The sequence below is a fragment of the Actinia tenebrosa genome, unplaced genomic scaffold (genome assembly GCF_029948245.1).
Source record: "Actinia tenebrosa isolate PJP-AT-01 unplaced genomic scaffold, QUT_ActTen_1.0 PGA_scaffold16__25_contigs__length_10494907, whole genome shotgun sequence".
NCBI lineage: Eukaryota > Metazoa > Cnidaria > Anthozoa > Actiniaria > Actiniidae > Actinia > Actinia tenebrosa.
Window position 1 is genome coordinate 4,116,353 of NW_028292576.1, and position 12,073 is coordinate 4,128,425.

Here is a 12,073-nt window from a genome sequence, read left to right on the forward strand (position 1 = left end):
CATGCACTCCGAAGAAGAAATAATCGTGATCAAAACTGGTCACCCATCCAAGTACTAACCCTCCTCAACCGGGCTTGACTCAGCATCTTGGAAGCCCAAGTTTTTTCCACTGGACTACGCTTCCAGGTGAATCAGCATAACAATAACCGTGAAAACAATGCACCCAATAGACTAGGCTTTTTTAACATCAAACGTTCAACCGATTCCGTGCGTGGCAGAGATGCAAGGGATTAGCCGATATGGTCTGGGGGCCGGCTGGTCTCTCCCCTGATGCTTCGGCTAGAACATTTTCTTGCGTAATTCGTACACCCAAGGGCAGAAGGATTTAATCGCCGTCAGGTCCGAAGTCCATACGACGCCTCAGCTCTGCGGATGTCTCGGGGGTATGGCAAAGTTGAATCGATTTTTTCTTTTTTTCTGTCGGTGGGTTCAAACCCCAAGACGGTAACCAGAGAAGATTTTCTACGTTTTATGCATATTCTTATATCAATTTGGCAATATCTTTTTAGAAAGAGCAACTCGTTTCTCATTCGCAGCAACTTGTTTCTTTAAACTGGTAGCCCCCGTCCATGTTGCATTAAATTAACAATTAGCCCCCCTCCCCCCACCATCCTACACTTAACTTTAGGCCCCCACCCCCCTCCCCTCCAGATAATCATTGCAGCAACTCGTTTCTGATTTGCAGCAACTCTCCTAACATGCAGCAACTCGTTTCTGATTTGCAGCAACTCTCCTAACATGCAGCAACTCGTTTCTGATTTGCAGCAACTCTCCTAACATGCAGCAACTCTCCTAACATGCAGCAACTCTCCTAACATGCAGCAACTCTCCTAACATGCAGCAATTCGTTTAATATGCAGCAACTCGTTTATTGTTAATATAAATTTATACTCGTTAATACTCGTCTTTAATACTTGCTGCTTGTCCCCATTTTATGGGCCACCGTAAACTTACATCTCAGCTCACCTTTTAGGTCTCTGGTTTGATTCCTGGAATCGGGTCAGACTTAGAGTTTAGTTTGTTAGGTCTCTCCCTTGATTTGAAGGTTTTTCTCACTTACTTCTCCAGTTTTCTTTCCTCCGCAAAACCTAGCAGCTAAGCATGCCCTGACTTTGATCTACCCAATCTCGTATCATTGCATGCTCACCGTTCATTTCACAAAGGCACGACTACCTTTCAAGATGGCGCAGGGAACTGTGAAGGGGACTATTCCCAAAAGTTATAAATTCAAATAAGCTCAAATAAGGAATAAAGCGCTCCCAGTATTCATGCTGGCAATTTTATTTCAAATCTAAACTCGTTTACAACTCTATCACTCGTGAGCAAAATAATTGCTAGTGAATAAAATAGATATTATTTACTATAAGTAGCTTTAACTAGCTAACTCAATTTTGTACGTGAGAGTAATTTCAGTTACTGGTTTTCAATCATTCCCAAGAGAATTATAAAATAACAAAAGACACGGCGGTCATGTTGGATGATATAACGAATAACGAAAGAGACTTATGACGAATTTTTTGTTAAATTTATCCAACATGGTGGCTGTGAAAACCATCAATATTCCAGTTTCGAGTTTTCTATCGTTCAGTGTTTGCCTCAAATGTGCGTAACATAATCAGAACTAAGAGAAAAACCCGCATAATTCTTAAGCAATTGTGTTGTTCATTTGTATATATTAATTTAGCCCGTTTTGAGGATTTTTTCCCCCACCACTAAGTATTTTTTTTTACCCCACCAGTATTTCTTTGTTCTTTATTAAATGTTTGATGAATCCCCATACATTTCCTTACAGGACACCACAGAAACCAAGCTTGGGCTACCTGTGATATTCCTTACTTTTATTAACACCGGATGTTACCAATTCTTCGATTGAACGTTACGTCGTCGCGTGTTCCTCATTAGTGCAGTTTTCGTATGACTGAAAAGTTCACGGCATGAACACGTTCGTGACACAGCAAGGGATACGCCAGACCAATCACACTGCACGAGAATTTACTCTCCATCCAATCAAATACCTGGAACACGGCATAACACGGCGCGGGCACGGTCACGTCAAGGTCACGGCAATGCCATACCAATCACATTGCGCGTGAAAAAAATCAGCCAATTAAAATTCTAGAAAGCATCACGGTCACGGCACGTCACGTCACGCCTACGGCACTGAGCTTTTCACAGTCATACGAAAACTGCTCTGGAAACCAGTGTCAACGGCACCACGATAACCGCCATGTTTTTGTCTTTTTATTCTCTTGGGAATGGTTACGACCCACCAATAGTGCTATATATTTCAAAAAATATATTTCGATCTATCGAGGCAAACTCTAGACAATAGAGAACATAGGTCTCAGGGTATAAAGTTGCTATCTTTTTAGTTGCCTGACTTGAGCTTTTAACTGGAAAATCAAAAAGCGAGAGAAAAACCGTCCCAAATTTTCGGGACTCATTCCAACCTTATTTCAGAGTACTGACCAAAAGAATAAATTTCTGGAATAAGATTACGATTTCTTTCCTATTGGAAGCATGGAGTTGGCTAGTCTTCTACGGAGTTACTATTAGTGTCGTCACTCAACGCTTACTCCCCTAATCATAAGTGAGCGTTGCGTGACGACACTAATAGCGGCTGCGTGGGAGACTAGAAGTTGGCATTCTTTTTTTGTTTGTATGTTTTTCAGTTCTCCTCATACGCCGAGGTTTTAAATTATATATTTGGTCGTTATTGCATAATTCCCCAAAAAATATTTAAGCTCTATGCATATTTAAGGAGTGGGAGTGATGGATTTAAGCAATATGGATTAGTGGGATGGATGGGTGGTTAGGAGGTCTCACTCAAATCTGCAAAGAGTGTGGACTAATTTGATTCATAGTAACCTTGAAAGGTAGAGTACAAACACTAAATGTGTGCAATAGTTATCACTATTTAGCAGTACGTAAATAGCACTAATTAAACAAAAGAAAACAGTATAAAATAACCCTATTTAATTGATATTTATGTTGCACACTATTAGTGTTTGTACTCTAGAGTGAAGTCATTTTAATGACATTTTAATTTTAAAAACCCGTGCAATAGATATTAGACTAATACACTTTAGTAGACCCTAATTCCATTGTCTTCTTTTGTGTCTATTGGACTATTACACGTTGACTAGTATTTTTCATTTCACGGGTTAAATGCCTTCGCTCTAATAGTGCCTGTGCATCGAAGCAAAAGCAATGATAGAGACGTGAATAATTGTCCAAGGAACTCTATCATTGCATGGTTACTACCATTCTCGCTTCAATGCACAACAACGGTTACCTTTTGAGCTGGCATAGGGAACTGTGAAGAGGATTAATCATTAGGCATCTCTAAAACACAGAACCGGCGGTACCAAAAGAACCAAGTGATGCCGCAATTCATTATTTGAGTATTGAGCTAATAAAAAAATTCTAGTTATATATAAATAAAATGTCCTAAATATCAAAAAAATTTGAATTGCCGTTTAATTTGTTTTGCTCAATGCTCCTTTTCCATATGTATAAAAGTTAAAACTCACTATATAGACCAAATTCAAAACTCGCACCGATATGAGGCTTAAGTTGTGAACAAAGGAATCTGGCGTGATTCCACAGGGAGCCCGGCTTGGTGATGCTAAATCGGTAAAACGATCACGTTTCATATGTTGATGACATTACATAATAATCGTAACTCAATACACCCATATACAAATGGTCCTAACATAATAGAACACGAGTGTTTGTAACGCGTAACTTAATACCGTAATAAATTTAGGGCTCCCTGTGGTGATTCGTGACTTTTGAATCACGCCAGATTAATTTGAGTCACGCCAGATTAATTTGCGTCACGCCAGATTAATTTGAGTCACGCCAGATCCCTTTGATCACAACTTTAAAAGCCTCACATCGGTGTGAGTTTTGAATTTGGTCTATGGTATTTCAGAAGGGATGGAAAAAATAAAAGCTTTTATACATATTTAGTTTTAAAACACTCATTAATAATTCATAAGCTTATGGTCCAATTGCAGCCACCATACACGTCACGTGCATGAACCTTTATACCCGATAAAGTCCTCTTCATTAGTATTCAAGTGATTTTATATAAAGACACATGTGTCTTTATATAAAGACCACTCGAATACTATGAGGATGACTTCATCAGGAATGAAGTATGCATCCAAGTTTAGATGAAGACATAGAGCTTCATCAAGGTCATAGTCAACCCTAATGATCTTTGACTAACGTGCCTGTCTTTGCCTTGGCACGCAATATACAACGTGTGGGAGCTTCTATTCAATCTGGTTGCGCATGCCCGTGACGTCAAATCTCTATCGAAGTATAAAAATCCATGTTCGTGACGTGTATGGTGGCTCCAGTTGAACCAAAATCTATAAATTGTTCATGAGTGTTTTAAGCAGTTCAAAAAACTCGTAGATCGTGTTTTATCAGGTATAAAAGCACGAGGCTACGCCTCCTGCTTTTATACCTGATAAAACACTCCTACTCGTTTTTTAAACAGTACATAACAAAAAGAGTTGATATAACAAAAGAATACCCCCCAAAAATTCTAATGTTCAATTCATTTTAACTAACGTGGTGGAGGTAATGAAGACCAACAATAAAGGTCTATATTGCAAACATGCAGTTATCTAGAATGCCTGTGGAAGTGAGGTCCATGCTATCAAAGTGATGTCATTTTGATTTGATAATAAAAGATATAAGAACACCTTACAGTATGACGTGCTTAACCGTGACCACACAACTTATTTTTTACTAGTACTTTTAAGCCAATAAGACAGCGATAATTTGTGCATTTGCACATGAACTCAGTCAGCGTGACTGCAATTATTTAAATCCTATTCTTTGCAACAAAAAACTTAAATAAATGGCTAGAAACCTGCCTGGATGGTACTTATTTTGGTCCCTTTGCTGGCTAACACTAGACACTTTCGTAAAAAGTCTTTTAATTGATGGAAACACTTGGCAGGAAAGGATTCAACGGCATTAGTAAAAAAAATAGTTGGGTGGCCATGGTTAGGTTACCCTGCGAGCAGAGGTTTTCTTTCTGACTCTCCGTGGAGCTGGCTGTAGCTCCTGCTCGCAGGGTATGGTTAGGTGCGTCACACTGTAAGTTTTGATGATATTAACCACTTTACCAGCGATGTTAAACCCTTCTTGGAAATATTAAGTTGCTTGTGCATTTTAGTAATGACAATATAGCATAGTTATCAAAGGTAGTTAGTGCCGATAATGTATAATTTTTTCTCATTAAATTTGAACATTAAGTCAGGCTCAAGCTAGTATATGTTCATTACATACTTGCAATGATATTCTGTGCACATTGCTAAGTTAATGATCAGCCATACACGCATTTAATAGGACAAGGCTGCATTAATGGCGTTTCCATGGCAACCATCTCCTACCTTTTACTCAAACTCTTCAGGATATGCACCAAGAACCACTGGGGGAGGGCGGGGAGCATTGATGGCTCCTGCAGCTGCTAGTGCCGCAGGTTCATCCACTGCCTCTATCAGCCCAGGGGTTCCGGTCTTCTGTTTGACACACTGGAAATCAACATGTCGGCTCTTGCTTTCCTCTTTCTCCCAGGACATTCTGACAAAGGGTCGTTGGACGTAGTTGTATATGACTGAAATATAAGGTAAAATGATTAGTATGGAAATTTTTAAAAATCAATTTTAGCATTCTTATATCTTCCATTATTGTTACTAACTTCTTTATAATGGGACAATTATGTGAAGAATGACATTCATAATTCTGATCATCATTTATCATCAACACCACCATCATCATCATGCATGACGTCATCATCACCATCACCATCATCATCATGCATCATGTCATCATCACCATCACTATCATCATCACATTCAAATCCACCACCACCACTATCATAATTACCATCATCATCATAATCATGAATTACCACCATCATCAGTTGACAACATCCCCCACCATCATGCATATCATCATGCACCACCATCAGCATCAGAACCATCATCAATCAACATTATCATCATCACCTATTATCATCCATTATCAACTTCAACATTGTTACCACAATCATCATCATGCATCATTATTATAATCATCATAATCACCATCACCATAATCATCCATCAACATTAGCATCATCATCACCTATTATCATCCAACATCACCATCATCATCACCATCATCATCACCACCATCATCACCATCATCATCATTTTCACCATCATCATCATCATCACCATCATCATCACCACCATCACCATCATCATTTGCACCATCATCATCATTTTCACCATCATCATCATCATCATCATCATCATCATCATCACCACTGTCATCCATCAACATCAGTATTTCAATATTTACTGACCTTCCAAGCCTCCATTTGGTCTCTGCTTGATTTTCTCTTTGTGAGTTGGGTAACCTTAAATGAACAAATAAAATATAGATACATGGCTAAACAATGGTAGATTTATTTGCAGTATAGATCAAGGTGAGTTTGCAATCCATAATCAATAGTCCATGGGACTGATTAAGCAAACACAATGTGATGTGAAAGAGGATGGCATGTATGCTGACAATTGGCTTTAAAAATTGCCTCCAACATTGCAACGTTCTTAACAGGACATGAAACCAGGCGAAATGACATCCTGAATGTGACGTCAAGGGCCGTTTTGAAAGCCAATCTTTAGCAAGCGTGCTGTCCTCACATTGTATTTGCTTAATGAGTCTATTGTTTTTCTAATGCAGCGTTCACCAATGATACTACATTAATGAATAATATACCTTCAATTCCCAGTCGTATCTTTTTCAGTCCTCTCTCTTTTAAAACGTCTTTTGCAACATCTCTGTTTTCAAAATACTTGAAAAATCTGTGCAACTGGTTCGAGTATATGACTGAAATGAGAAGAAGAAAAAAACTGTTTGTTTCATTTTAAGTTAATTCCAGGACCTCTCTGAAAATCACCAGAGTTTTCCTGTAGCATATTTAATTATATGTGTAATAAAGTTTGATGCTCAATGAAATGAAAAAATGAAATGATTATGATTTATATAGCGCCCTTTTATATGTGGATATAATCAAAGACGCTTTACATGGAGTTGTGAATGACAGATTGCTTTTTGTGCAATTTACAAGCATGAGAGATGGTTAGTATGAAGTGTAGGCACTGAGGGTGGTACCGGCCAGGGTTTCTTTTTACGTCCTGGTGGTTCTTTTATGTCCCCCATTTACTAGGAAGGGTTGGGAGACAGGGCCTACGGTTTAAAGTCCTTGTCCGAGAAGACTTGAAGGTCTAACCATGTGCAGATATTATTATAAAGGCAGCACCTTCTCCTCAGTTATTTTAAGACTCACAACAGACCGACCCTCTTACCAAATGAGCTCACCGGGTGGCGGTTAATGATATACTTACTTTGATGATATTCTTCTCCCATACTAGGTGGATATTCAATGTCCCAATCCACTACGTCATCCTCTGCCAGGATAACGATGTGACATTCTCTGTTTCCTTTCTGAAACAGTGTAAAAATGTCACTTTTAATCAACGTCTCACAGGAATTTCTTCTTACAGTGTGACTAATACAACCAAGGCCAACCCCAAAAATTTTATATCCAATTCACAAATTACATCCTTGATGATGAATTAAGGAGGCTCTGAGTAGTTTTGGTCTGGCACACCTAGCCACATTGAAACAGCTACAACTTTGTCTTGAATAACTCGATCTGCAAGCACTTTTCACACAATGTCAGGAAAGGATTAAAGGTTTCAAAAATGATAAATTAGTTTAAAGCGGCCTTTTCATTATGACGTAATGATGACACCATAGAAATCGTTTACCGCTTATTTTCTCGAAAACTAGACCTTAACTTTCAAAGCGACTTGACCAGTCGATAGTATTCATCAAGGCACCCAACATATTGCAATATGAAAAAAATGTATGAGAGCATAATTTTCCTTTCTCCTTAAACAGGGATGTGACAAATTCTGGAGTTTAAAGTGTTCTCGTTCTCTTCTGATCATACAGACACACACAGGTTTTATTATAATAAAGTAAATATAGTAAAATATAATATGTTTTATTAATGCTTTTAAGGTGGCTGCCTACTTTTGAACGTTCGAATTGAGCCCATGATGAGCGCGCGCTCAAAAACCGCTGAAAAATCTACAAGATTTCATTGAAGAACCATGCGCGTTTTGAGCTTCAACAGGGCAAAACCCTCAAATTTTGCACAGGACTCTATTTTTTAATAGCTCATTTGAAAAAACTCCTAAAAATCTAGGTTATATCAACATTTTAGAAAAAGTTTAAATCGGTAACACATGAAAAAATAGATTTTTGTAGGGATTTTTGTTCGACTTTATCAGATTTTTTAAGAGCACCGAAACTACAAAATATGACAAATCGATGTATTTTTTTGTATTTTTGTCGAAAATATCCATGTATTATTGTAGAATGATTGACTAGCCTTCATTTGTGCAATCATAGAGTCTGCAAATAACTATTATCTTATGAATCTTAATTTTTTCTTATCACTTCCGGTGGCGCAATTTTTACTCCAAAAGGCTTCCATTAAATGCTGATTATCTAGAAAACAAGCTAGGGACACCCAAGTTTTCTTTCCAGATTTGGAATCAGCATCAAATTTCTATTTGGAAAATGGAAGTTTTAAAAAAGGGTTTAAATCAATTTCCAAAAGTAGGCAGTCAGCTTAAAGGAAAGATTTTTGTGCAGATTCTATTGTTTAAATACTTGATTGTACTGGCTATTTTGTACGAAAATTTGTCTGGATGGCCTTGATTGGTAAGAACTATTGAAATACAACTTACTATGCGCAAGGAAGAAGTCAATAATTAAAGAACTGATGTATAGAATTCTAACCTTAGCAGCATTAATCATGACAGGCAAGATGAACTCCTCAAGAAATTCTTGAAACTGGCCTTTGGCTCCATCATTTGAAAGTTCGTGAAGCAATTCCCCTGGGAGAAAGAGAAAAATATAAGGTAAAAAATTGGAATATTTTAATCTCTTATTTCCACCCAATAACAACTTTATTTCATTTCTGTGAATCAAATGAAATACTACGATTTACAGTTCTGTTCAGTGACCATGAATAATAATTCCAAGCCGAGGCCTTCATCAGAGTAAAAGACGAAGGACTAGCGTCCAAAATGTCATGGTGTATAATTTACTTTTTTATCATTATTGTTTCATTAGAAACACTGACGCAGCTCACACTAGTTTTTAGCTAGTTATCTCTACTGAGTTAGTGGTATATTGAAAATTGCAGTAAGCTTAACCATAGTTTTACGTCTTACTTAGGTTCTGGCACTTGATAACATGAGCATTGAATGGGATAAGCAGGTAGTCACAGGCTTCTCTTAGCTCAGGAATAGAGATACTGGGAGGGCAGTTAATAGTTCCCATTTTGTAATAATCCTAATGAAAAAATAGACATTAGAAATTTATTACTGTATATTAACTGACATATTCATTAAATAAGTAAGGATCGAGGGAAACATTGTGATGAGCGATAATTATTAAGGGTAATTAGACCTCATCTTGATAGACAGATAATGACATCTCAGTGGTGATGTTGAAGTGTCGATCACTATTATCGCTCATTTTTCTATTTATAACATATACATCAAAAGATAATACAGTTATCTCTTTCTATTTCTCCAATAACTTTACATTGTTATTTTTATTCTTTACTTACCAGAATGCATTTGAAGACACTTGCCGATATACCATGAGCAACTTCAAACTCTCCCTTTTCATTCCTTGTGGTGTAGTCATTTGCTGAACCAAACATCCTAGAAAAAAAGACAAAAATTTAATTCAGGCTTAAAATAACGCGGGCTGATCAGACATGGGTTATGATGACTGGCTAGTTAGTTTTAATAGCTTAGTCCTACCTTATTTCTGGCTAAATGTTACTGGTCAAAATGACCAGCCAGGCAATTAAAGACTTCACAGGACAAGTCTTAGTTCTGGCCAGACAAATGTCTAATGTCTGTCTATTATCTTAAATGCTTATGAGCCCTTCACACAATATTTTCAGAATTGATTCTTTAAATAGTGAATAGTTGATTGTGAAAATAATTTGTCATTTGAATGTCGGGTCTTTGAGATACGAAGGTTTATATTTCCAATATGTTAATGACTATGACGTAACATAAGGGATTTGAGTTATTTTGTGGCAACTTTTGATATTGAACGCTGGACATTTTTTGAAAACAAATTTGTTAGAACCTTTACGTGAGTCACGAGTAAAAGGGTGAAGCTTTTTAAAACACTGTATTCCAGAACGAGTGCATAGTTGTATATTAAATGATTCCTTATGTTACGTCAAGCACAAAAATTGCTAAAGATAAAATTATTCAATTTATTTAAAATCGAAGACATAATATTGTCAAACAATTGATTATCATATATAGCAACAAAATATTAATCTATAATTTGATTAAGTGGAAGAAGAGACAGTCTGTGGAATCCACTGTTAATCCCATTATTATTATTATTATTGTTATTATTATTATTACTATCTTAATTATAGTAGCCAGTTGTAAATTACCTGTTTTAAAGAGAGATTTGCAATCGCATATATAGTCAACAAATATTAAAAACAAAGCTTCCATTATTATTACTATTATCATTTTAATCATTACCTAACGAAGCACTTGGTATTGCATGACATACAGCCAATATACCCGCCAAGGATATATTACCAAATGTCGCAGTGAAGCAAATATATGTATTAAAGTAAGAGCTCAAGTCATATTAAAAATTTTAAAGCAAAAATCAAAATAACTGAATTTTGTAGTTTACCAGAGTTTTTAAGTTGTTTAGGTTACAGCACAACCACAATAAAGTTCTGAAAAATATTTTCCCTATGAAATGCAAGACCTAGTAAAAATATTTATATAAGCCTTTTTATTAATATCGAATAGTGTAATATGAGCTTGTTTTTATCCATAAAATTTTGTAAATGAATTTTTACACAATGGGTGACACATAGAAAAGTTAATATTTATAAATAAATAATTGTTTTATGATTTTACTGATAAGCATTGTTTGAAGTTTTAATAATTGTCTAGATTGAAAGGATTCTTTTAAAATAGCTTAAAGACGTAAAAATCAGCTGAGAAAATGTGCTTAAATTTGTGCTTAAAAAGGTATCTCTTACCTTCCAAGCATTGTATTTGGATGTGCGACAAAAAGCGATCTTTCCACGACAAATCTAGTACCATCAACAATCAAAGTCAGTTTATCCATATTATTAGGCCTTGGTTTAGTAATCAGAGGATTTATAAAACGAGGACTGCTTATTTGGTTGAAAACTTCCGAGCTTCTTTTCAAACAGCCTGCGCTTGGACAAGGTGGACGTTCCTCGCTTCTCGACCGATGTTTCAAAGCAGAATGCGGTGGATCACTTAAAGCTCTGATGTGTCGTCCAGGGATATCTCTGGGTGGAATATCTAATGGGATATTCCCTGCTAACGCCAATGCTTCTACTTCACCATCACTAGAATCATTGTCGTTGTTGCCATCTTGGTTCTGTTCGTTGACATTTTCCATATTTTTTCTCGTCAAGCTTCGCCAGCTTTTCTGAATGAAATTGGCCGTTTTTTCGGCACAAAAGTATTGTTTGATATCTTATTAATTGATTAAACGGATTGAAGAAACCAAAAGCTAAGAAAATGGTTGAGAAATTTAATGTTTTTTAGATGTAGCATGGCATGACGTTTAATACTGAGCCTTCTCAATCTCTCAATACAATCGGATCGGAAGTGTTCGGCACGAGAACTCGGAAAAATACGAAGATACCGGAAGTACGTTCGTGCAGAAGCCGTCGATTTGCGCTCGGCTTTGAAAATTTCAAGAAATCGCAATAAAAAAGAAGAAAAAAATAACATAAAAGAGGAGAGAAAACTAAAATGGAAAACAAAATAAAGATGTAATATTATAAGAAAAAGAAAAAGAAATACTAATAAAGTGATTGATGTGATCTGGCATTTAGGTAGGTAAAAGTAGTACTTTGATAAATACACCGTGTAATGTC

At 36.5% G+C, this 12,073-nt stretch overlaps 1 protein-coding gene across 1 annotated transcript; it reads right to left on the reverse strand.

Annotated features, from left to right (window-relative positions):
• Positions 1 to 1,242: 1,242 nt before the first annotated feature.
• LOC116293678 (BTB/POZ domain-containing protein 10) lies at positions 1,243 to 11,791 on the reverse strand. The gene is made up of 8 exons (XM_031701143.2): positions 11,198 to 11,791; positions 9,728 to 9,824; positions 9,327 to 9,447; positions 8,890 to 8,987; positions 7,422 to 7,521; positions 6,793 to 6,903; positions 6,377 to 6,430; positions 1,243 to 5,641 (listed from the first exon to the last, which is right to left on the reverse strand). The coding sequence occupies exons 1-8, from the start codon at positions 11,587 to 11,589 to the stop codon at positions 5,421 to 5,423; spliced, it is 1,194 nt and encodes a 397-aa protein (XP_031557003.1). The 5' UTR covers positions 11,590 to 11,791; the 3' UTR covers positions 1,243 to 5,420.
• Positions 11,792 to 12,073: the final 282 nt, after the last annotated feature.